The 27224-nt window shown below is 41.5% G+C and overlaps 2 protein-coding genes across 8 annotated transcripts in view; one reads left to right on the top strand and one right to left on the bottom strand.

The window, feature by feature from the left end:
• The first annotated feature begins 11050 nt into the window (after window positions 1–11050).
• The window catches only part of SLC22A15 (solute carrier family 22 member 15), an 80415-nt gene continuing 64241 nt past the window's right edge, over window positions 11051–27224 (top strand). For all 7 annotated transcript variants that reach the window (XR_004350930.1, XR_004350929.1, XR_004350932.1 and 4 more), the window contains exons 1-2: window positions 11051–11393; window positions 23961–24173. Coding sequence is in view for 4 of the 7 variants with exons in the window: in XM_032638762.1 (XP_032494653.1) it covers window positions 11307–11393; window positions 23961–24173 (300 nt within the window). In the remaining 3 variants the exon portion in view is untranslated. The remainder of the gene's footprint in view (window positions 11394–23960; window positions 24174–27224) is intronic.
• Window positions 12226–15451, bottom strand: LOC116759027 (KH domain-containing, RNA-binding, signal transduction-associated protein 3-like). Its single transcript, XM_032642224.1, is given in 2 exon segments — window positions 12226–13138; window positions 15405–15451. Coding segments are annotated over 2 exon segments (960 nt in total).

Genomic DNA, 27224 nt, shown 5'->3' on the forward strand with positions numbered 1-27224 from the left:
CCTAAATTAGCCCTGCAGTAGGGGCTGCTCCAAACCCACTCCAACAAAGCTTAAGAAAAAGCTTCAAAAGGTCAAGCTAATGCACAAATAAATAAACTGCCTGCTAGGACAAAGGCTAACGAGCTTTAACTAAGACAGCAACATCCAGTGGTCAATAACAAAACTTCACAATTTATAGAATCCAATAAAAAATCATTTACACGCACCCCAATGTTCACAGCAGTACTGTTTACAATTGCCAAGACGTGGAAGCAACTTAAGTGTCCATCAACAGATGACTGGATAAAGAACAAGTGGTATATATGTGTATCTATATATATAATGGAATATATATATATATAATAGAATATATATATAGTGGAATACTACTCAGCCATAAAAATGAATGAAATAATGCCATTTGCAGCAACATGCATGGACCTAGCCATTATTATACTAAGTGAAGTAAATCAGACAAAGACAAATATCATATGATATCACTTATATGTGAAATCTAAAAAAAAAATGATACAAATGAACTTATTTACAAAACAGAAATAGACTCACAGACATAGAAAACAAACTCATCATTACCAAAAGGGAAAGGGGTGGGGAGAGATAAACTGGGAATTTGGGATTAACAGATACATACTGCTATATATAAAATAGATAAACAACAAGGACCTACTGTATAGCACAGGGAACTCTAGCCAATATAATAACCTATAGTTGAAAATAATATGAAAAAGAGTATATATATAACATATATACATATAACTGAATCACTTTGCTGTACACCTGAAACATTGTAAATCAACTATACTTCCATTTTTAAAACCTCCTCCCAAATTAAAAATCACTATATATAAGAAGCAAGGAATTGGGATTTATAACCAGGAGAAAAATCAATCAATAGAAACAAACCCAGAAAGGAAGAGATAAGAGAATGAGCAGATTAGCAGACAAAGACTTCAAAATAGTTATTAGAAATATGGCCATGTATTGGGGAAAACATGACTACAATGAGAAGTGAAGATATTAAAAAGAAAATATAAGCAATCATATTTCCTTTTCAGCAAGCACCACCGCCCCACCAAAAAAAACTATAACCTGCCCTGCAGCCTCTTTTTCGCAAAAGATTTTATTTTTCTATAACTTTGTACTTTTGTTTCCTTGTATGAAAGTATTTAAAAATTGCCTTGGGGAGCATATCATATGTAATTTTTAAAGAAAGTTTAAAGTGACCTTGATAGGTGCTGGGGAAGGAGGGAGGGAGGTGTGATTGTGATAGAATTCCAGATGCACTTTTGCCCTGAATTGACATTGTTTGTAGAAAGTACAAGACTTCCTGGTCTCTGAGCACAGAGCAGATGAGCACAGAACAGACTAGAGCTGCAGGGATGACCAGGTTGTGTGTTCTCCTGAACAGGCTGGTGTCTCGGGTCCACCTGCCTGTCGGTCCCTCTGACCTAAGGTCTAACAGTCCTGAGCCTTATTGTGGCAGAACTCTCATAAATGCAGGCCACATTCTCCTTTAACCATCCTTTGGGAGCTTTAAGAGCACTTTTAAAGGTATACTTAAAGTTAAAAGAAATAGTACTTAAAAGGAAAACATTAAAGTTCAGGAGCTCATCTGGTATGTTTGTGAGCATCTTCATCAGAGCTATGTTGAGTCTTGGGCACATCAGCCATTTAAGGTAACAGGAGAAGGACCAGATCTTCTCACCTAGCTCTGCATCCCCCTTAAGGAGGTATAGGTTTCCCCTAAGGATATTCATCCTATAAACATTGATCTCAAAGCTGAATTTTCAAATTTGAAATCTCCCACATTATCAGCTTTTCCAAGATTGTTCATACGGTCAAGAACCCATGGGAGCTCACATTACTTTAGTTCATAGATGACTTTAGTTCTAAAGCACTACTAGAAACCTTAAACTTTAAAATTATAAATGATAGGACATATTTTTATTTACGCTCATTTAACTGAAAACTTATTTATTTCTGCACAGCCCCATGCCAGTAAGGGAATTAGAAGTCGTGTTTTTAGCTATTCCCTGGATGAAGGAAAATAGAAATGTGGGTCTCAGTTGACTACACCAAGCTGTCATGCTTATATTTGGTGCTGCTGGTCACATGTTGGCAGGGCCAGAAGAGAGCCCCAGGACTAAATCCATCCTTACCTTCTATATCCAGCTTCAAATAAAACATCTCCATCAGCACATCTTCTCCCTGTGCAAACCACTTCACTGAATAGAAAACTTCTCTGCTTAAGTGATTTCTCGTTATCGGCTTGTATTTTGACATCCAACAAACTAAAACTAAATTTTTAGTCTGAAGCAATAACTTTCCATTATATGTTATTTCAAGAAGCACCCATCTCCTTGCAACAGAGCATGTATTTATCTCATAAACACATACACGGCTGAAAAGAGCAATGACAAAAATAAAAACATAAACACAAAATGACTCAGGTATCTTTGATCAAATATTTTTATTAGTTATATTTATTTTATGCCATAGACATTTTGCTCCTAAAATCTCATCTTCTTTCACTTACTTTAGTTCTTCATTTTATCCTCAATGGACCTGTCTCATGTCTTGACCATGGGAAGAAGATGCTGAGGAAAAGGCAAGCTGGTCACCAGGATGCTGTAAATGGCAATGACACATCATTAGGAACACCGTCATATAACAGACCAGGCCGAGAATACATCATTAAGAACCCAGACAGAAGATCATCATCTTCCATCATCACCTGAAATTAAAAAGCACCTCCAAAGGAACTGTTTACTGCTTTGTCTGCAAAAAGTGCTCTGAACACTAAACCAAAGAGACAAAACATCCTTTAGCGGATTGTTGGAGCACTTAAGGAGGTGTAAATTGTAATTAGCCATATGTTAGACTTTCACAGCCCAATAAGAAAGAAGCCTGATGGTGCAAGATCTCTGTGGCCCAGTTTTTCAGGTCAAAAGCAGAATGGCTGTTGAGTAAGGAATAATCCACAAAGGAAAGCTACAGTGCTATTCCATTCTCTGGCTTCAAACACAACAGATGAGAAAGCCTTCAGCACGTGTTTGCGATTGCAGTCATGTTGCTGAGTTATTAGGGAGGGAGGGCCCCTATTGAGCTAAAGTCCCAACCTTAAAATCGTGGATCTGGGGACATTTACTCTGTTTACAAAGGAATCAGAGTGTAAATGTGTTACAAAGATAATATTGTTCTATATTAATATTTCCAGATAAGAAAAAATGGTTCAGAGATGGGGCCTGTACCAGAGAGTGGAATCTGTTAGTAAAAACAAACAAACAAAACAAAACAAAAACAAAAAACAACTCACAAACTTTTGAGAACTTGGTTTTAGTTACTGCTGTGCTAACTAATTATGTGGCTTGCAGTATGTCCCTGAATCATCTTAAACCTATTATCTAACCTCCCATAGCCTAAATTTAACATTTTTATAATGTGGGGGGGGGGTGGGCTCAGTGATTTCTAAAAAATGGCATTCAAAATGTGTGTGTGTATGAGTGCACCCTCTCCAGTACCCTCATTGTCCTGAGGAAAAACCATTAACTTCGGGCTTCCTGGTGGCGCACTGGTTAAGAATCCGCCTGCCAATGCAGGGGACACGGGTTTGAGCCCTGGTCAGGGAAGATCCCACATGATGTGGAGCAACTAAGCCTGTGCTCCACAACTACTGAGCCTGTGCTCTAGAGCCCATGAGCCACAACTACTGAGCCTGCATGCCACAACTACTGAAGCCTGCATGCCTAGAGCCCGTGCTCCGCAACAAGAGAAGCCACTGCAATGAGAAGCTTGCACACTGCAATGAAGAGTAGCCCCCGCTTGCCGCAACTAGAAAAAGCCCACGTGCAGCAACGAAGACGCACTGCAACCAAAAATAAATAAATAAAATAATTTTTTTAAAAAAAAAACATTAACTTCATTGGGTTTGCACAAGGTCCTGTGACAAAAAAAGGTGAAGGAAAATGAATGAAATACTGCCATTTGCAGCAACATGGATGGACCTATCATACTAAGAGAAGTCAGGCAGAGAAAGACAAATACCATATGATATTGCTTATATGTGGAATCTAAAATACGACACAAATGAACTTATTTACAAAACATAATAAGACTCACAGACATAGAAAACAAATATATGGTTACCAAAGTAGAAAAGGAGTTGGGGAGGGATACATTAGGAGTTTGGGATTAGCTGATACAAACTACTAAATATAAAATAGATAAACAACAATGACCTACTGTATAGCTCAGGGAACTATATTCAATATCTTGTAATAACCTATAGTAGAAAATAATCTGAAAAAGTATACATATATATATATATACATATATATGTAAAACTAAATCATTTTGCTGTACACCTGAAACTAACACAAGATTGTAAATCAACTATAATTCAATTAAAAATGTCTTTATTAGACAAAGGTGAAAGAAGAATCTCAGGCCTGGTAGGAGGGGCAAATAAAACTGAGACTATTCAAAATCTTGCACTGAAACAGATAATTGACAGGAGGATTTGATTTGCTGTTTGGCTGAGAATAAGATGCTCTTCTCATTCATATGAAAACCGATGAAGATGAGTTTATATCATTTAAGATGCAATATGATCTTCAGGCTCAAGTAGCTGGATGCCAGTAAATTAAGGATTAACTTGGTTCTGAAAATTCATGTGAATTTGTGCACTCATGTAACTTTCTACTAAGTGACTCTCACTACTATAGGGAGATAACAAGATCTGGCTAATTCTTCTTAAGGCAGATAAACATAGGGACAAGAGCCTTCAGACTGAAGAAGACATAATGGATACCATTCTTCTTTCTAATCTACTTAGCCACATTGTTATGTTTTAATTTGGAGCCTATTTCATGATCAGATAGTAGAGCAAGTGTGCAATTTCCAGAGTCGACAACTCCTCCTCCTCTTCCTCGCTCTCACCCCTACCACCCCATCCAGTACTGCAGCCAAGAAGAAAGTCTTCACTGGAAGGCAAGCGCCACTAGCGAGAGGAGAGGCTTTGCTGGTTTAACCCTGTATTCCTCACACCTAGAATAATATGCCCAGGACGCATTTGTTGAAAGAATTCTCATACATAACGATTTTCAGAATGGTTTCGGGATTGGTGACTTCTCCTTTTTGAGACTGGGTAGATCCAGTGGATCAAACTTGATTCTCTGAAATCTACTTTGGGTTCCTACTTTCTGAAGGCAATGTAAATTGCTGGTTTTAATTTAGAAAGCCCAGTTGGGGTTAAGACTCTTGATATGCAGGTTATCATCATGTTTGCGCAATACTTAACCAACTCAAGTGGTTCAGGCAATTCCAATAGCACCCAGATTTTAATCCTGGGGAACTTTGGGGCATTTGGCAAATTTTTATCCATCCTACTGAATTATATAGCCTCAAATGATAGACGTCCATGAGTATGGCAAATTCGTCATTTCAGTCTGTATTCCCTAGTTGTAAAACTTCCCTGTATAAGAAATAGCAGCAGCATAGCGGCAGTAACAGCAACAACCCTGACATTTTCATTAAAGTTGGGCACTCAGGAATGAATCTGTTGAATTAAATGAATGTCCCATTCTCAAAGCTCAGTGCCTCTTGGGACAGCATGTAAAACTGGACTCTTAGCAAGCAAAACACTCTATGATCTAAATTCAAACATAAGTAATGGCTAATTTCCCTCATATTTCATCTCTTTCTGCTGTAACCTAAAAATAGAACTTTAGACCTAACTCTATTCATACTCTGTTATTGCTAAGGTTTGAGACATGGAAATGGCCAGTTCCTCCATATCAGATTTAGATCTAATTTACTATATGCTTTCACCCACTTACAGATGGTTTTTGAATGACAGTTGTTGGTTTGGAGGGCCAGAACACCGAGGCACGTCCATCTCACCGCTAATTCCATTATCGTTTTGCTCTTCCTCCCTTTGTCTTCTTGCTCCTTCCTCCCAGACATCTGTCCTCAAAATCTGGCTTCCTTGTGATCTGGTCACTCCCATCACATTTGCTGTGTTTATATCAACTTAATGTTGACAGAGGTATTTGGACTTTGGCTGTCTTTATTAAGGCATGTTGCTGTAACATACTAACAAAGAGTTATCTCAGCATAAAGGTTTATGCAGAAGGAAAAATGTTCTTTAGATTTTTTAAAAAGACTAACTCTGGGTACAACACTGATTTCCAAGGATTTGAAACAACACTTAACACACATGAATTCTGTTATCTTGCATACCAAATTTCAGTAGCCTTCCGGGACACCAAATTACCAGTGAAGCAAAAGGCATGACACTGTGGTTAGGTGTGGAGGTTTTACAACAAAAGAAAGAAGATGACAATAATTGAGTATATTTGCTTCAAGGCTTTATGTAATTTACCAGATAAAGTTAACCTTTCTTCCTCTCATATCCCAACAAGTGTATATTTGATAGACACACTATTTTAAACATTATTTTAATTGTTTATTATTAAAAAAAAAACCCAGATGTTCATTACTTCTGAGTTATTAAAAGAAATACAGGTACTATAAAATTATAGTAGGAAAGGACTTAAGAAAAAGAAAAATGAGTAAAGAATGGTCAGATGGGGAAAATATGCTCTCAAAATGGAACTCTTTGCTAAGAGCCACAGATGCAATACCTTGAGCCTCAGGAGAGCTTTAATTAGTCCTGCTCTTCCTTCAGCGCATGCTCAGAAGCTCTGGCACGGACTGTAAATGAGGGCAAGGAAATCCAGCAGGGGCCTGGGTGGGTTAAGGGGGGGGAAGGGCAGGATCTTAAAGGGGCAACGACCATTTAAAAGAGCAATGCCTCTAGGCCCCACCATTCCTATCTCAGGTCCTTCAACCTACCACTACCAACCTACTCTACCTTCTGTGTTCCCTACCTCAGTTAACAGTACTACCTCTGGGCTTCCCTGGTGGTGCAGTGGTTAGGAATCCGCCTGCCAATGCAGGGGACACGGCTTCGAGCCCTGGTCCGGGAAGATCCCACAAGCCGCAAAGCAACTCAGCCCATGCGCCACAACTACTGAGCCTGTGCTCTAGAGCCCAAGAGCCACAACTACGAAGCCCGTGTGACACAACTACTGAAGCCCATGTGCCTAGAGCCCATAGTCTGCAACAAGAGAAGCCACCGCAATAAGAAGCCCGCACACCTCAACAAAGAGCAGCCCCCGCTCGCCGCAACTAGAGAAAGCCCGTGCACAGGCAACGAAGACCCAATGCAGCCAAAAATAAATAAATGAAATAAATAAACTTATATATATAAAAAAAAGTACTACCTCCATTTTCCCAGTTGTTGAAGCCAGAAACATAGGAATCATTGCTGATTTCTCTCTCGTATGCTTCTGCAAAATGAATCACTGTCAATTTTTGCAGATTTTACCTTAAATTTGACTTCACTTCTCAATCCCTATTACCACTGTCCTGGTTTAAGCTCTCAGACCCTCACTGGGTCCTGCCTGGGCCCTTACAACAGTGTCTCAACTGGTGTTATGTACATTTTCCACTGCTGCCAAATCATCTTTTAAAAATCACACCGCTCAACCTGAAAAAACACTTCAGTGGTCCCCATCACCTGCAGGAAAAAGTTGAAGCTCCTTAGCACTGCATACCTGGACTCTATCAATTCACAGACCTCATTTCTGACACTCCCAGGGTTGTATTTTCTGTTCTCACGATAACCAACTGCTTTTAGGATATATGTTCCAACACAATGTGAATTAACACAGAATATGTAGAAAAGTTTCTGACCCACTTAAAATACATAAACTTTTAGCGAGTAAGATGAAATAACCCAACTTCTACTTAACACTTCATTTATTTAGCTATATATCATAAAATATGGATGTATAATTTTTTCACTCTCACACATCATAATATCAAAGGAAAAGTTCAAAATATGTCTCTCTTACGTATACAGAATGAACCCATGTCAATGATTTTATTTTAATTGATGAAGGAAGCAGTAGGATGGTAAAGCTGGTTCTAAGAGCATTTGAAGAACTGGTTATTTCTAGGAAAAAAAAAAGATTGCTAGATTATATATAAGTTAATGTTCTGCGGGGCAATGAAATAATAGATTATAATCTTTCCTATTAAATATAATCATTTACATCTCTACCAAAAAGAAAATCTACAAATTTACATGTAACTGCACAGTATCTAGACTCTAATTCATAGCAAATAGCCAGGTCAAACACTGGTAAATTTTCCTACTGAATTAAATAATTAAATAATCCTGGGGGTGGGCTTGTTGAATAATGCTTCATGATTACATTGAAAGGACACACAGTCCTCTCCTTGCTTTCTGATTATTTCCAAGTGCAGGACAATTTTCCTTAACAGTGAAAGTTTTTTGTTAAACCACTTCACATTAGTCTTGTTCATCGGTGTTTTGGCACCACAATAGTCACTTCTTGAGTCACCTAATAAAGCTTTTCAGAACATAACATTTTATGTCCTCCTGTGTTTTCTCCGATAAAGCATTCTGGAATCTCGTGTAGTTTGAAAAGAGAATAAATATATTAAGTAACTATCAACATTGTAGAACAGTGTACAGTTATGTGGATGTTAAAACGTTGAGTAACTACTAAAATAATAATAATGACAATAATAACAATAATAGTGCAATGTGTAGCTCCCAAAAATAGAAGAAAGAAAGAAGGACCATATAAAAATGGCTTTAAGACTTCAATAGGTGGCCAGGAAGTAAAAAGAAAGAAGATGGTAAACATAAAACACAAAATAGTAGAAATGATTCTAAATATATCATTCACAATGAGTATAAGTGGGTTTAACTCACCTGTTAAAAGACAGAGACTACAAAATTGGATAGACAAACCCTCCTTCCATAAACATATCTAGAAGGTAACAAAGCTGAAAGGATGAAAACAAAGGGATTACAAGGAAAATAGCAACAACAAAAAATTGACACATCAATGTTAACAGACAAAATGAAAATTAAGACAAAAAGCATTAAGAAAAAAAAAAGGTATTTTATCACGATAAAAGGAATGATACAATTGGTACTTGCATAAACTTTCACAAATAAAGAGAACTTGATAAAAACTCGAAAATGATAATCATTTTGTAAGATTTTTGACACGTTTACTAAAAACTGATACATCCAGCAAAGTAAAATTTAGTAGTAATACAGACTACTTTGATAAAATTAACAAGGTTGATCTAATAGATAAAGAACCTTGCACCCAAACAAATGGAGAGTATTTTCAATACATTCAGTACAGTTTTCTAAAATGACCACATACTAGGTCACAAGAAAATTCAATTTCCAAGATTTAATATCATCTATGTTCACAAAGCATTTAAATTAGTAATCAACAATAAAAAGATGGTTAAAAAATAGCAACAACCTTTAATTGAAAACTTAAAAAAAAATGAACAAATAGCTCCTTGGGTAGAGAGGACATTACAATGTCATGGAATATTTAAAACTAAAGACAATGTAAGTACCACATGACAAAACTTGTGGAATAGAGCAAAGTAGTACCTAGAGAGAAATGCATGGTCTTATGTATAATTATTCTTATAAAAGGAAAATTGAAAGCAAAAAGCTAAACTTTCAAGTCATGTAGGCAGTAAAAGAATTACATACTAGCAAAAATAAGTAAAGAAAGAAAATAGTTCATATATTCCATAAAATAGAAAACAAAGACATAAAGAAAGAAAAATCACAAAATAAAAACTGGTTTCTTCAAAAAATAATAAAGTAGACAAGCTTCTGGCAAGACTGATGAGAATGGGACAATAAAAATGAATAATATTCAGAATAAAAAAATGGGGCCTAAATACAGCTAGAGCATGATTTTAAAAACCCCAAGAGAACAAGATGAACAAGTTTATTCCAAAAACAACAGAAAAACTAGATAAAATAGTAACACTTCTAGAAAAAAAACTAATTCAAGAACAAAAAGCCATAAAGGGCTTCCCTGGTGGTGCAGTGGTTGAGAGTCTGCCTGTCAATGCCGGGGATATGGGTTCGTGCCCCAGTCCGGGAAGATCCCACATGCCGCGGAGCAGCTAGGCCTGTGAGCCATGGACGCTGAGCCTGTGTGTCTGGAGCCTGTTGCTTTGCAACGGGAGAGGCCACAACAGTGAGAGGCCCGCATACCAAAAAAAAAAAAAAAAAAAAAAATCCATAAAAATAAGTGACATAAATCTCTCTATGTCTCTATCTCTGTAAAAAAGAGGCTCCCCCTGCAAAACAAACCAAGTCCAAATGGTTTAAAGAAGAGTTTTTACTAAATACTTCCAACTCATTTTACTAAGCTACTATAATCTCACAGCCAAATCCAGACAAGAACAGTAACAAGAAAATTATAGACCTATCTCACTCTCTTAGACGGAAAAGGCTAGATAAAGCATTAGCTGGTTACCTCTTCTGTTCAATATTGTATTGGGTGCCGTGGCCTCGACAATGGAATACTATGCAGCTGTTAAAATCAATCTAAGGAGGTGGAGAAATGAGGCTTAAGGCAAGTGACTAGCGTCCCTAGGTCCTGCTGCATATTTCTCCATTTCCAGCCCTTCAAACTGCTGTTTATCCTTCAAACACTTCGGCAGCCATCACGTCCTGTCCCACAAATTAATCTTTCATCTTTTGTATTTCCTTCATACCTCATGGATATTTCTATAACCAAATGTATCTATCTCACGGTTTTGCAAGAATTTGGTTGCCTGACCACATAGCTAGCACAGAGCAGGATGGAAGGAAATGTTGAACAGCACTCTTCTTCGAAGGATCTAGAACCCATTCCCACTTATCGCATTTAACTGATTTGTACAAAAGTACAGATTATGCTATCAGTCACCGGGTCTCCCAACAGTCATCGCGTCCCCCGTCCCCGAAGCAGCGGCTGTGGCTTAGACGCCGCTGCCCTTCCCGTATTTCTCCATCAGAGAGGATGCCGACGCCCGAGCCCACTTCCCACTTCCTCTTTCCTCTCGCTTTAAGCGGCGCAGAAACCCATCTCTCTCAGAAAAAAATCTTTAACAGGAAGCCCAGAGGCCCGGGTACCTGGCATCCAGCCCCGGACCCGCAAGCCCGCGCGGGCCCCCGGCCCCCGACCCCGCCCGCGCAGACGCACCTCCCGCCGCCCCGCCCACGCTCCCACGCCGCGCCCGGCTCCTCGCTGGCTGGGCCGAGCTGGTGCCGGGCGCCGTGGAGCTCGCGCGCCGGGCCGGCCGGGGAGGGCCGCGCCGGAGCGGGGGCGGCGGGAGGGCGGGTCGGGGCCGGGCTCCCGCTGGCGGCTAGGCCGGGGCCGAGCGCGCGGCAGGTCATGGAGGTGGAGGAGGCGTTCCAGGCGGTGGGCGAGATGGGCATCTACCAGATGTACCTGTGCTTCCTGCTGGCGGTGTTACTGCAGGTGAGTCCCCCGCCGCTCGTATGGCTCCCACGTCTCCGCTTCCTGGCCGCCCGGGGAGAGGCGTACCTCCCTCCCCACTCCCCAGCGCCTGGCCCGGATGCCGAGCCTCTGCAAACCCCGAGGTGTGGCGAGCCTCTCCCGCCTCCACCTTCACCCCGCGCGAGGGCGGCGCTGGGGTAGGCGCCGCGCGTTGGCCTGGGCCTCGGAAAGCCAAGGTCGCCGGCCGGCCTGTCAACCTAATCTCGGGTCCTCGTCCCTTAGGCGCCATGCTTCTCTCACCTCGAGTGGGGAAGGACTGCGTGGGGGGTACTTAAGCCAGCGAGCTGGTTAGTAAGAGATGAAAAATCCAGTTGTTACCTGGAATACGCTGTGAATAGGAAGGGAATTTTTTAACCTGTGGCGCTGTCACTCTGGAATCTGGAACACAGAGAGGGAGGGCCCTGATCACCCGCTGACAGAAGGGCTGATTTAGAGGGCCTCCTAAGGCTCTGGTATCTACTTACCATCTTTTCCTGGATTTGAGGGGACTTCCTATCCAGGAGCTTTCAATGCATAGAGTTTATTTCTTTCTGGTTTAAGTTCTGCTGGGTCATTCTGCCCAGAGTCCCCTTGGGTTGAGACTTTTTAAAGTCCATAGTGCCATCTACAACGTGTGGTGTAAAATGGAATCACTTCTTCATTGTACAGAATTCTCAGAGACTGCTTTTTTGGTTTTCTCCAGATTTTAAGCATTTTGATTTATTTGAAAAGGGATTGTTCATAGAAAACAATTACTTTGAACAGTATACAGGACTGATGGAGACTGGCTATGTCACAACATCAGACAGTACAGTCAGTATCTGCTGTATGGCTGGTCTCTGTAGACACCCGTTGCTGTCCTCGCTGAGGGTGCCTTGTGTCTTGAGTTAGTCCACTCCTCTGGCCCTTAGGAATCATACGTCTCTTCACCGAATCGGTGTCCATAAGCATAGTAATCAGCACCACTTTGGGCTGGGGCGCTGTGGCTGTTATCATAGGAATCATAACGCTGTTCATCGTAAGCGGTGCCATATCCATCGTCATAGTCATAATCTCCACAGGTCTCTCGTGTTGGGGGCGGTGGCGGACGTCTGTACCCAGGTGGGGGGACTCCTCTTGCTCGGGGAGTGAGAAGTCCTCTTCCCCGACTCACTGGCCCTCGGGTGGAAAGGACTCCCCTGGTAGTCGGTGTCCCTCGCAGTACCCCGACTCCCACTGGCTGGGCTGTGACTCCTCCCCTTCCCCTGGTTATTGCTGGGGTTGGTACCCCTCTTGTACGCAAGGTAACAACTGGTACATCTGCATTTTCTGGACCACCATTCAAATATGTTAATTCCTGGAGCTGTGCTTGCCTGATTTCATCATTATACTCAGGAATGAGGAACTTTTTGATTTCCTCCAGAGCATGTCCCATCCGGGCATAGGCTTCTGCTGAGCGGGGGGGGGGGGTGGGGGGGGGTGGGGGGGGGGTGGGGGGGGGGGTGGGGGGGATCACTTCAGTCAGAACATGGAGATCATCACTGAGGTGGAAGTACTTTGCTTCTCCACTTTTCCTCAACTCTTCTTCTTTTGCCTTGCCTCTCATGGAGCCTTTTCCAAGGATGGACATTTTTGTCAAGGTTTCTTCTTGTAAACGCTTCAGAGAATTGCCACGTGGCCCCAAAAGTTTTCCCACAAAGTTGAACTTAGGGAACTGTTTTACAGGAGTTAAAACTTTCTGTCCCAGCCTAAAAATGTAGTTTCCATATGCTCAAGGTCACTACAAATACACTTCACCACGCAAGTTCCTCCTCCTTTGCCAGCTTATATGGCCCATTTGATGTCAATTACTTCTTTTATTCTAAAGACATTTTGTTCACAGATCCTTTATTAGTATGCCAGTCGGCCATTTTACTTATTCCTTCATTCAGCGTATATTTAATGAGTGCCTACTATGTGCTTATCAGGGGCTATAATGTCAGATAAATCAAAGCCCCTTTCCTGTGAAGTTTACATTCTAGTGGGGGTGGGATGAAGCAGGCAGGCAGTTAAATAATTACAATTAACATGTGATGATAGTTATTCTGAGGGAAGGACAGGGTGGTCATGGGTATAAGCACCAGTCCACCAGTTGCTTAAACCTTGCATAAATCAACTGTTCAACAGGAAGACTGGGAGGGTTGGAGGTGAGGGTTGACTAAGCGATTCTCTTTTACATTAAAATGTTTGAAAGTTCAGTTGATTTCATAACCAGCCAGAAGAACCATTTAAATGATGCACTGACAGATGAAGTCAGTTCTTTCTCTAGCAAAACAAGTTCTCAGTTCACAAATATGTGATATTCTGAGGTTCCTTTAAGTGTGTTTTGTCTTTAAATGCACTTTCCTGTGGGGAAAAAGTATTTGTGCTAAATCACAAAAGAGTATTTAATTCAGAGAGAATAGAATTGTGATCATGATGTCTGACATTCATTTATGATATTTTCTCTTTGAGAAAATTCTTTTCCTATTCTAACCAAGAATTTCAGGAACATAACTCCCTCTCTGAGTAATCTCACCTACACTCTGTCTCCTGTATCATTATGTTCTCACCTGCCTAGCCAGGTATCCACTGACCTTGAATAAGTTTGTCTTGAGTGGAGTGTGGCACTAAAAAGACCACCGTTCTGGGTTCAGGACCTGTTAAATTTCCATCATTTACTTTTTGTTATGGTTGACCCAGTTGGTTAGAGTTTGGTACCAAAGAGATCTAAGCCCATGACCATGACAGTTCACTGAACCCTGCCTGATGTGTGGTCAGTATTCACCATAGAAGAACTAGCTCTTAGAGTGTTGGGGATGAGTGACTGACTTTACTTGTAGGTGTGGGCTGAGGAGGTGCCCTGTAGCTGTGCAGATCCCAAAAGAGTAGATGCCCAGGTCCAAGCAGAAGTGAATTCTTCACAGCTGTTACCCGTTTGTGAGGACTCAACTACCCCATTGAGATACATAATCCAAATGGTCCTATGGTCCCCCAAAGCTCTCCTGGATATGAGAGTGGAGTTCCCCAAAGGCTGCTCTATCAAGTCTGTTGTTGGAGATGATTTAGACTAGGGGAGCTGGCCTGCAGAGTGTGAGTACTAGAGCGTCCCATCACACAGTTGTAACACGATGCTTTCATCATTCTTCTGGGGGTTGCTTCCTCTAACAGGAAGAAGTAAGAAGCCTTTTTCAGAGTTGGTTGGCTTGAATGGAAGGAGCTTGATGTTTGCTTTTTAAAACCAAAGCACTTGTCTACCAGTGCCCAGTGAGTGTACAGACCAATGGTATAGCAGCCCTGCCAGAGAGGGGGAGTCCTGCACATTGTAGATGGGACTGCCAGGGAGAGGGACCACCAGGGAGAGGGGGCTGCCTCAGCAGGAGCCTTACCTGCATCTGTGGTTTGGTGATGACCAACTCCAGCTGAGAAACACAAAACTAGAGGGACAGAGATGGAAACCGTACAGATTCTTTTGTTTTCTTCCTTCTAGGATCATTATTATTTTTTTAAATGATATTAACTCCCTTCAAACACATCCAAGTTCAAACTAAGAGGACAAAACCACATTACAAGCCAACTCTAAAGGTCTTTAGGTTAACTGTTTTCTTGGATTATAGATATCATCAGGTAGCTCCTCAAACGTCTCAATATCATTTCCTTTGCCTAGGAGACCTACCTTCACCTGCCTTGCAAACACAATCTTTGGTATCTCCATAGTGGTCAACTTTCAGATACATACAGAATAAATGCAGATTTTGTAGATTTCTCGTCAGCATGATAAGATGCAAGTGACCTGATAATAGTGATACTTGGTTTTACAGTACCTAAGAAGAAAGCTAGAGGAGAAAAATTGCCTTCTGTAAAACTGGTTGTCCTATGAACAAGCAATAAGATTTATAATTTTGCAGTTAGAAAAATTCTTACCCACTCAAATATACATGCCCTCCTTTGGGTAAGAGTTATTTGTGGTATTTAAATATGAATAATTCTATTTACTTTATTACCATTTCTATTTTCCAATCGTGATTCAAAGTTGACGCCATTATCACTATTTTGTGTTTGTGTCTGTGTGTGCTTATTTGCCAGACTGTTTGGAGGAAGGTTTGAATACAGTTCTTTGTTTCTTGATCCGTTTAGACATAAAGTGGAAATGGATCCTACTTCTTTGCTCTAAGTCAGAGACTCCGGCTCCTTCGTTTTCCTCAGGATCATGAATCATATGCTGTGGTATAATTTGCACAGAATTTAAAACATCCATTAACCAACAGGAACATGTAACCTGTAATAAACATTCGTTTCACCAGCAGAGTTGTGATACTGCTGTGAATCTCAGCTTGAGATGCAGTACTCTGGTATTTCGGAATGCATTATTGTTATGTAAACTCTTAATAAACCCAACCTTATTTTTCAGATCCTTGAACTACCAGTGCATTCATATCATCCACGCAATAAATATCTTTTCACGGTGTTTTAGAAAGTGGAATGACTGAACAGGTATTTTGCAGAAGAGGGAACTATAATAGTCAACACATGAAAAGATGTTTACCTTCAGTGGTCATCTGGGACAGGCATATTAAAATGACTATGAAATATCATTTCATACTTATTAGAATAGCAAACATTAAATAGTCTAACAGTACAAGTGTGATGAAAATGAGTAGAAAGTACCCCATTTACAGAACAATTCGGCACTGTCTAGTAAAATTACAACCAGCATTGGACTCCTAGGTGTATGTACGACAGTATCCCTTGTGCATAAGCAGATATGTATAGGGTGTTTTTTGCAGCACTGTTTTTAATGACAAAAATTAGTAACTACCTAAATGACTCTCAAAAAGGGACTGGGGACTTCCCTGGTGGTCAGGTGGTTAAGACTTTGCCTTCCAATGCAGGGGGTGCGGGTTTGATCCCTGGTCAGGGAGCTAAGATCCCACGTGCCTCTCTGCCAAAAAACCAAAACATAAAACAGAAGCAATATTGTAACAAATTCAATAAAGACTTTAAAAATGGTCCACATCAAAAAAAAAATCTTTAACAAAAAAGGACTAGATAATTAAATCTGACATAAAGGACTAGATAATTAAATCTGACATAAAAGAATATAACAGTTAAAATGAACAAACTAGGTCCACACACAGCCACATGGATGAATCTCTTTTTTCAAAAATAAATTTATATATTTATTATTTATTTTTGGCTGTGTTGGGTCTTCGTTGCTGCACATGGGCTTTCTCTAGTTGCGGTGAGCGGGGGCTACTCTTCATTGTGGTGCGCGGGCTTCTCGTTGTGGTGGCTCCTCTTGTTGTGGAGCACGGGCTCTAGGCACACAGGCTTCAGCAGTTGCAGCACACAGCCTCAGTAGTTGTGGCTCGCGGGCTCTAGAGCGCAGGCTCAGTAGTTATGGCACACGGGCTTAGTTGCTCTGTGGCATGTGGGATCTTCCCAGATCAGGGCTCGAATCCGTGTTCCCCGCACTGGCACGCGGATTCTTGTAGATCAAGAGGAAGATACATCTCTACCCTCTTCCCAGGTATATCCTCTCACTTTGTTCTTGATTCCGTATTACTATCTATCAGTTATTTCTGATCTTCTATCTTTCTCCATTTTCTGACCTCCCAAGGAGTGGCCCGCATGGTAGATTTAGGTGGTCTATGGAAATGTTATTAAATAACATTAACTCATAAAGTGAGAGGGTTATTCCCTTTTCAGTTCTTCTTTAATCCTTTTGTTTTTCTAAGAAGAATGTCTCATTTGGTGCTAGTATTTCTCAAAACATTTGCAAATATTTCTGTTTTAACAAAGGGAATGAACCAGAATTAAGGAAAGTTCAGACTTTGGTGGAAAACATTACCTAGTTAGACTTGAATAACATTATTATGTTTTTATTGTACTTACTATTCATTTTCTTTTAAAACTTTTTAAAGTTATTAAACATTTCAGATGAAATACATAGAATAATGTCACAGACACACATGTACCTACTTCTAGGTTTAACAGATGCTGATTTTTTGCCATGTTCGTTTAAGGTTGTGTCAGCATAGTTCAACCAGAGAAACAGGAGGCAGAACTTCTAGGCTGGAGATGTATGTGTTTGTATATATACATGTATCTGTATCTGTATATACGTACATGATTATATATGTAATCAGTGAATAATTTGTTATGAGGATTTGACCATATATAATTGTGGGAGCTAGTTCGGCAGTCCCTGTAAGGCTGTTGTCTCTGTGTCTGTTGTTGGAGCTTGAAGTCCGCAGGGAAGGCAGCCTGGAACACATCAGAATTGACTGGAATCTGTGTCATTCTCACTGCCTGCAACCTTGATGAAGCACATCTGTTTCATCATGGAACTAAACACACACTTGGCCCAGGAGTCAGAGCAGCCAAAGGAGGATCCCGGGGATTGTAGATCAGTAGCAGGCCCAGCTGCTGTGTTGCAGCGACAAGGTGAGGCAGCAGAAACATGATGGTGGATGTGAGGCACAAAATCACTGGCCCCAAAACCTGCCCGAAAATCTCTCTTGTGCCCCACCTTAAATAAAAATGTGCCAGCTAACACTTAGTACTGTAGAAGAACATTGTATTTTTTAAATTTTTATTTATTTAATTAATTTATTTTTGGCTGCATTGGATCTTCATTGATGCGTGCGGGCTTTCTCTATTTGCGGTGACCCGGGGCTACTCTTCCTTGTGGTGCGCGGGCTTCTCATTGCGGTGGATTTTCTTGTTGCAGAGCACGGGCTCCAGGCGAGCGTGGGCTTCAGTAGTTGTGGCGCATGGGCTCAGTAGTTGTGGCTCACGGGCTCTAGAGCGCAGGCTCAGTAGCTGTGGCTCACGGGCTTAGTTGCTCCGCAGCATGTGGGATCTTACCGGACCAGGGCTCGAACCCATGTCCCCTGCATTGACAGGCAGATTCCTAACCAGTGAGCCACCAGGGAAGCCCCAGAACATTGTATTTTTATAGTTCCATCTGGCTGGGTATATTTGTATTGATATACAATTTTATTTCTCTGTAAATTTACAAGTTAAAAAATTTGAGTCCATTTAAAAGCAGGCCATTAAGTAAATAATAGAAAACAAATGGGCACGTAACACTCTTGCAGGGGGTACTCACATGACTGAAGTTTGGGAAAAGCTGAGCCTGTCCAGTAATACTTCTTCAAAGAACACTAAAAATAGGTTCTTTACTCTCATGACTCTGATCAGACTCTTTCTTTGGCCTAAGAATTCCTTCCTTGATTTTTGTTTTGATTAAACCCCTAGCAGTCTTTCACTGCCTAGCTCAGGTGTCACATTGGCAACCTTTTCCTTATTCCCCAAGTTGGAATTCACATCTGCTTTCTTTGTTGTCTCATTAACTTCATTTCTACTCTGGCTAATAGAGCATTTGTCCAAATCTGCCTTGTATTTATAGCTCTGGACATATTGTCCTCACTTGAATGTATGTGCCTAAGAAGGAAACAACTGTTTCTTACCCATCATTGTTATCACCTGAGGCTCAGAATACACTGTGTTGCAAAGTGTTGGCACTCACTAAAATTTTTAAAAAATTAAACTGAAATAACAGAAGGAAGGTGGTCAGGTGGTGGCATTCCCATTTTATTTGGGAGATTGAGAGGGAAACTGATGCAGGTCAAATAATGTGTCCAAGGTCTTAATTAGTGGTTGGAACCAAGATTAGGTCCCATAATTACTGGTTTTTAATCCATCATCATTTTCTTTGCCACACCCTTATGCAAGGAGTTAGTTAACCAAATATATTATAGCCTGTTATGTACACAGTAGTGTGTTGGGTTTCTTGAAAGGATATAGAAGTAGAAATTAGGGTTTTCTTTTCTTCAGGAGATGGCAAATCATTAGAAGAGAAAAAGTTATATCTATACTGTTAAATAATGGTACAAAGTAATATTTCCCCAGTAAATAATACAGCCACTGAATGCTTTAGACATTAAGAGACATCAGCATGGTCTAGAGTGGTTTGTTGAAACTTCAGAAAGAGGGTTGAGCTTGAGCTGAACTTTGAAGCTTGGGTTAAGAGAGAAGTGGGTAGGCCGTTTCAGGTGGAGAAACATAACATTGGAGAAAGTATAGAAGAGGGAATAACCTAGACCCTCGTTACACGAAGTGTGGCCCAGACCATCAGCCTTGACCTCACCAGAGCTTGTTAGAAAAGCAGGATCTCAGGTCTCATCCCGGCCTGCAGAGTCACACTCTGCACGTTAAAATTGGGAGGCGCTGATAGATGCTATTTGGATGGTGCTATGCGATTTACTGTGTGACGTTGGCTAAAGAAATATCCCTTTGACCTTCAGATTAGGTTAGTTAGATATGAATGAACTAGGTAAAGATGTACTGCCAGTGTCCAGTCTTACTGGAAGAAAACATGAAGTTTAGAAAGGTTTTGATTTGCTGGAAGTTTACTAGAGCTGGGATTCAGACTCAAGTGTACAGATCCCATATGCTTTTCACAGCACACAATGAAAAGTCCTGTTTGGGGAACTGAACAGGCTAGTACAGAAAGCCTGGATGCAGATGAGGTAGCCATCGGGTCATGTGGTAGATATCTGGGTGCTAGGACAGGTATCATTTATCCATTAGTATGTTTTGACCAGAAGAGATTCATGAAGAATGTCTCAGGGAGGCTGATCTGGTGGCGTCATGTGGATAAATCAGAGTCAGGGAAGAAATGGGACTGATAGGCATCTGTTATTCAGGGTGTAATTAAATTTTTTAAACACAAGAAATAGTATCAGTAAGTCACTCCACAGATACTTATTGAATACCCACTTTGTGCTGGGCCCTGGACATTGGGTGCTGCCTTCGTGATGTGGTCATACTCATGTAATGCTTTTGATTGAGTCAATTAGATAACTGAGTGATGACAACAATGAAATCATCTTTGATCCCTCCCCCCAACTTTTTCTCTGAAAAAAGCTCTGGCCCCAAAGTTAGGTGGCTCCCAGTCTCATCCTGGCTTTGCCATTAGTGTTTTACGTTCCCTTGAATGATTCACTTAATCGCTCTGTGGCTCATCTTTCCCACTTACAACATAAACATCATATTTACCATGACTTCACAGCACAAGATATTGTGATGAGATAATTAATGGGAGACATTTTTGGTTTCCTGAGTATTACAAAGGCTTATAATGCTGTTAGTGTAAAATTACTTTTAAAGCATTCACTTTTGAAACTTTAAAGATTTCAATCCCCCAGTGCATCTTAGTCACTTTTCTAATTATAATTACATTGAAGGGGAAAAAACAGTCCCGCCATCTGTGGCACTCGTTCTCCTTCCCTGGAGGTAGCACTAGAGAAGATAATGATTTATTTGAGATGTTGTTGGTCCCACCCCGAAGGAGCATGGATGGTGGTTTCTCATTGTGGCTTTAAGAGCCATCTGCTGATGGGTGCAGTTCTCTAGACAAGGCTACGGAGTGAATGTGTGCACAGAGTCACAGCAGAGGGAAGAGAGGGAGAGTGTTTGTACTCTGGGGGAAGAAGCAAGATGAGAGCTCTGTGACGTTGTCGCAGACGAAGAAGGCAAACCGAGGAAAACCGCTCCATATGCCTTGTATAGGTGGTGCATCCCCTTGACTAGCTAAGGGCTAAACCATCTTTGACTTCATAGGGCCATGTGACCCATGTATGTGGCTCTGGTGTAAAGTACCTAACAGTAATCTGTATGCAGAGTTTAAGCATCTCCTCTTTTACCTAATCCTCACGATGTCCCTTTCACCTTTCATAGTTAGCATGTATTATAGATGCCTGCCTACTCTCTCTTTTACCTTTAGCAAAACCAGGCATGGCCATTTGTGTCAGACAGAAAGGCTGACACCATGTTATGGAGGCTGGCACAGCAAGGAAGAGCTGCATGTTTCCGACCCCTCTGGTGACACAAAGCCATGGCCCTGTGTATTCTGTGAGGTCCCTGTGTGTGTGTGTGTGTGTGTGTGTGTGTGTGTGCGCTCACATGGGGTGGGTAATGGAAACATTGTGAGGGGTAGGAAGAGAGCAGAGAAAGTGAGAAAGGAGGGAAGTGCTTATTCAACCTACTGATTGCTAAGGATAATACTGATTAGCTAGGTTTCACTGCTCCCTGCGTTATAAATAAGGGTATATATCAGCACCACCTCTAAGTTTTTTAACTTTTTTCTGCACATTGTAGTTTCTTCCAAGAATGGTAGCCTCCACAATGAAATACACCTCAGATTAGAGGACCCTTTGGAGCATTTCCTGTTTTACACAGAACATTGCTTATTCTAGAATAATACAGATAAAAATAAGATGCATTAACATATTTTCACCAAGCACTTAGAATGGTACCTGGCATATAGTTAGCATTAGAGAAGTGTTTGCTGTTATTATTAGTATTCTGTTATGGTCATTCATTCATCCATGGACTTGTTGAATGTGTGATATCGTCTATCTAGGCCCTGAGTTATTTGCTTGGGGAGCCTAAAGGTGAATCAGACACAGATCCTGCCCTCAGAGAGGGTAGATTTCAATAGAAAAAATAAGACAAGCAGATACATATAGTGCAGTGAAGAAAATGATATGGGTTCTAAGAAAGGTCTAAATGGAACTTCTGGAGGTGAGCAGAAGCAGGAGAGGGCTTCTGGAGGGGTTGGAGGGAAGGCAAGGTGGTAGGAGGTGGCAAGGAGGAGGGGGCATCTGAGTTACATCTTGGAGGATGGGAAAGGTTCAGACATTCACAGCAGAAGAAAGTGCTTTCTAGGTGAAGTGAATGGTACGAACAAAAGCAGAAAAGAGCACGCTTAGAGAAAAAAATATAACTAGTTAGGTTTGCCAGATTGAAGGCTGTGCGTTTACTGGAACATGTGTTTTGCATCATCTCCTGAGTTCCCTTTTCCCCATTTTTTTTTTTTCCTTTCTTTACCCATGAATTAAATTTCAGCAGATTGTAATCAGGAAGGGCAGTTACTAAAATGGGTGCAAGTGGCTTTGTAATTATAGCTAAATGTGTAATCTACCTCTTCTTGTAATTATTAAGGTTTTCATTTTTGTAAGCTGATTGCCTCCTGTCCTGAAAACTTCCTTAATAGTATGCAAATAGGGGCCAGGAAGCAATATAAACCGAGAAACGTGTTTTCCTTTGCGTTTTGCAGTAAATCACACACGCAGACTGACCTGTGGCAGCTTTGTGCATCTCCAGAGGCCCACAGTCATCCGACTCACAATAGATTGGGGCTGCCTTACAGCCTTGCAGCCTTGGCAGAGAGGGGAAAAATCACATCTTGGGTTTTACATTAGCTCTGTTATGACACACACAACATCATGACTTCTTTTCTCTTTCCTTGTCAGTAATTCCATCATCTACTTGTGATAAATTACTCTTCTTTTGGTGCTTTAGCTTATCCCCTCAACAGCTGAACATGCCCCTCCAGAAGGGTGTGGAAGGAGCTGGGAGTTCCCTGACAGTGGAGATAATGCTGTGGGCAGGTCTCTCCATCCTTTCAATGTAGCAGTCAACTCGTCCATCCAGTGGGAGTGTTACCACATGCCATACCGAAATCACATGCTTTGTGTTTTTTAAACACTTACTCTGTTTAAAGCTATTTTAAGACATTAAGTTCTGAGTTAATAGTGATAATTTTTTTTAATTAAGAAAATTTTTTTGAATAGCGATTGCTTCAAATAAGATTGTCTCACTATGGAACAGACTATTTCTGTGTTTTCCTAATAAATTTTAAGCTTGAAACAATCATCCAAGGACAGTTATATAAATGGATCTATAGCATTAAAACGCTGTACAGGGCTCAACACCTTGTAAACCCAATTGTGAATTGCCAGAAAGCCCAAAACAGTCAGTGACAAATGTCGTATGTGCTCAATAAATATTCCTTGAATGAATGAATGAAATAATTTTTTCTTTAGGGGGAAACTATGTTTAGACTAAACAGTGATTACTACAGCTAAAGGTTATAAAGTGGGTACCTACCCCTGGGGTTTTGAATTTTTTACATCTTATAAGTTGTATACTATACTTTAGTACCTACTCAAGTACATATCATGCTTCCCTGATTTAATAGAGCATCTGTCCTCCCCGTGTATGTGCATGTGTATGTGTGTGTGTGTATACAAACACATACTTTTTTGGAAACATTTAACTGTGCCACAACATGTTTTCTTGTTTAGATCGTGAATTTAAGACCAAGATACTCCTGGGCCCTGGTGACTGCTTATCTGAACTGAGGTGTAGTGGTCAGGAGAAAAGAGCTGGAATGTTAGTCTTCTAAATCAGAGCCAGTAATATCACCCCCTCCCCAACTCCCTGCCACTGCGGAACCATTTATGTGCTGTGTCCTCAGCATCAGATGTATCTCAAATGTAGAAGAAAACCCTCGGAGGAAGTAGAAGGTGCTTTACAGATGGGATTGCTGATGGCCCTGTTAGTAGTAGATCAGGAAGCTTCCTTCTGTTTTTTTCCTTTGTTTCTGAAGCGTCTCGTTTCTGTAGCTCCTACAGACATAAAAGCGAGACCTGCTCTTTAAAGGTTTGTGAGCTTACTAATTGTGTTTCCTCTTTTCAGCTCTACGTGGCCACGGAGGCCATCCTCATTGCACTGGTCGGGGCCACACCGTCGTACCACTGGGACCTGGCAGAGCTCCTGCCGAACCAGAGCCACAGCAACCGGTCGGCTGGTGAGGACCAGGCGCTTGGGGCCTGGCTCCTGACGGCCAACGGCAGCGAGATGCACAAGCACGTGCACTTCAGCAGCAGTTTCACCTCCATCGCCTCCGAGGTAATGGCAGGAGCAGGGGACAGGCCCTTCTGACCGCTGAATGAGCCCCCTGGAGCCATTGTTTGGTCTTGTTGATTTAAATCTCAGCTCACCTTCCAATCACTTTCTAGTAAATTTGAGAGTTAAAGGAGAATATCCTAGGGAAATACATTGTCCTTCCTTCTTACTGCAAATGGGAGAAGCATGAGTCCTACCAAACTAGTTATAGATGAAGTAAGACATAAACTCCAGAAGAGCCCCATTTTGATTAGAGTATCCTTTTAAAAAGTGAATTAGGGCTTCCCTGGTGGCGCAGTGGTTGAGAGTCCGCCTGCCGATGCAGGGGACACGGGTTCGTGCCCCGGTCCGGGAGGATCCCACATGCCGCGGAACGGCTGGGCCCGTGAGCCATGACCCCTGAGCCTGCGCGTCCGGAGCCTGTGCTCCGCAGCGGGAGAGGCCACAGCAGTGAGAGGCCTGCGTACCGCAAAAAAAAAAAAAAAAAAAAGTGAATTAAAACTTTCATGTCTTTTTCTTTTTCTTTTTTTTTAAAATTAATGTATTTATCCATTAATTTTTGGCTGCGTTGGGTTTTCGTTGCTGCATGCGGGCTTTCTCTAGTTGCCGCAAGCGGGGGCTACTCTTCATTGTGGTGGCTTCTCTTTCTGTGGATCATGGGTTCTAGGTGTGCGGGCTTCAGTAGTTGTGGCATGCAAGCTCAGTAGTTGTGGTTCACGGGCTCTAGATTGCAGGCTCAGTAGTTGTGGCGCACGGGCTTAGCTGCTCCGTGGTGTGTGGGATCTTCCCAGACCAGGGCTTGAACCCATGTCCCCTGCATTAGCAGGCGGATTCTTAACCACTGGCCACCAGGGAAGTCCCCATGTCTTTTTCTTATATCTCCCAAAATTAACAAAGTAAAGAGAGGGAAATGTAATGGCTCATCTATAACATCCACAGTTGATGTTTAAGTCCAGTCCTGTGTGTAGACTGCATGGGGCACCTTGACTGTACAAAATAAAATACAACTGGTACTGCCCAGTGTGGGCAGAAAGCCTTACCTTCAAGGGGACTTTCCTGGCCAAGAAGGTTCTGGTAAGGAGAGCACCATCTGGGCCCGCCTGAGTTATATAAGCTGAGGATAGATAGTCTGGTTAAGAGAAACCCTGGGATAAGAGGTGCAGGGCCCAAGCACAGCTGGAAAGCACAGGTCCTGGTTGTTAAAGTGTTGAAATACTGTGTGTCCTTTGCCTGCTCTCCACAAGCTATCCATTTGCACACTGACACCCTAGCCCAGTGGCATTTTCATGACAACGATCCAGTCCTGTCATCCCTCACCCAAAAACCTCCAGTGGTTCTCCCACCACACCCAGAAAACAGTGAAACCCTACATGTTACATTCAAAGCCCTTCAAGCTCCCCAGCTTGGTCCTGGGTGTACTTTCCAGCCCCATTCTACACTTCTCTCTGCCTCCCCTGCTTCCCACATGTGCCCTGAGCCCTCAGCCCATACCTGTTACCTGCGTCAGGATGGCCCCAAACACACCCTCGCCTCTGCCTGGTGAAATCCTAACCTACCCTCTGCTGCTCACTTGACCATTACCTTCCCTGAGAAGTCTTTCCTGACCCACTCCCCAGAAGAAGTAAATACACTTTTGTTTCTGCTCCAGCAACAGTTTGTTTGCACTTATGTGACACACTGTAGTTTGTGGTTCAGCTCTATTTTTTTAAGTCCTTTGAGGTCAGGAACCATATTTTGGTCGTCTTTGTATTTCCATGGCTTTCTGGCCACCACCACAATAACTACCATCACAAGTATCACCACTACTCAGCTATAAAAATAATAAATAGCATTGTGGAATGATGACTATATGCCAGACATTGTAATATTTTACAGCCCTTATTTCATTTAATCCTCAAAATAATTTTATGAGGTAAGCATTATTTTCTGCATTTTATAGATGAAGAAATTGAGACTTCTTGAGGTCAGCTAATAAGGGCAGAGCTAGGATTTGAACCCAAATTTGTCTTAACTCAGAAGCCTATGCTCTTATTATTGTACTTTTTAGGGACCTATCCCATCTAAATTGGTATGCACATCTCTTAGTTCTTTTTTTTTTTTTGCGGTACGCGGGCCTCCCGCTGCTGTGACCTCTCCCGTTGCAGAGCACAGGCTCCAGACGCGCAGGCTCAGTGGCCATGGCTCACGGGCCCAGCCGCTTCACAGCATGTGGGATCCTCCTGGACCAGGGCACGAACCCGTGTCACCTGCATCGGCAGGCAGACTCTCAACCACTGCGCCACCAGGGAAGCCCTCTTAGTTCTTTCTGATAGGTTAACAAAAGCCAAAGAACTTTAAAAGTTATTTTATTTGGAAATAATTTCAAACTGACAGAAATTTCAAGAATAGTTCGAAGAATACCCTTATATCCTTTAGTTTCATCTGTTGGTAGTATTTTTCCTCACTGGTGTTACTGTCCTCAATTTTTTAAAGCCATTTGAAAGTTGCACATACTGCTGTTCTTTTATACCCAAATACTCCAGTGTGTATTTCCTAAAAATAAGAACATTCTCTTACATAAACACAGCACAATTATCAACTTCAAGAAATTTAACATCGATGCTGCAGTTTTATCAGATCTACTATCCACACCCAGTTTTGCCACTTGACCCAGTAATGTCCTTGATAGCGGTGGTTTTCCCCTCTTGCGTTGAATTCAGTTTAGGATCACACATTGCATATAGTTGTCATGGCTTTTTAGTATCTTTTCATCTTCAGCCTTTCTGTTTCTTTTATGATATTATACTTTTGAAGAATGTATAATCTCTCCCTTTTTAAAAATAACAGTGTTCTCCATTTTGGGTCTGATGATTCCTCATTCAGGTTATGCATCCACAGTCAGACTAGTACACAAGTAATGTTGTGTCCTTGGAGGATCACACGGGAGACACACAATATTCATCTGCCCTTTTTGGGTGATGTTAATTTGACCATCCAGGTATTGCCTGATTTCTCCCCTGTACAGTTTTTTTTTTCTTTTCATTTCAAGAAATAACTAATCTATGTGGAGTCGAG

The sequence above is a fragment of the Phocoena sinus genome, chromosome 1 (assembly GCF_008692025.1).
Source record: "Phocoena sinus isolate mPhoSin1 chromosome 1, mPhoSin1.pri, whole genome shotgun sequence".
In the NCBI taxonomy this organism is placed as follows: Eukaryota; Metazoa; Chordata; class Mammalia; order Artiodactyla; family Phocoenidae; genus Phocoena; species Phocoena sinus.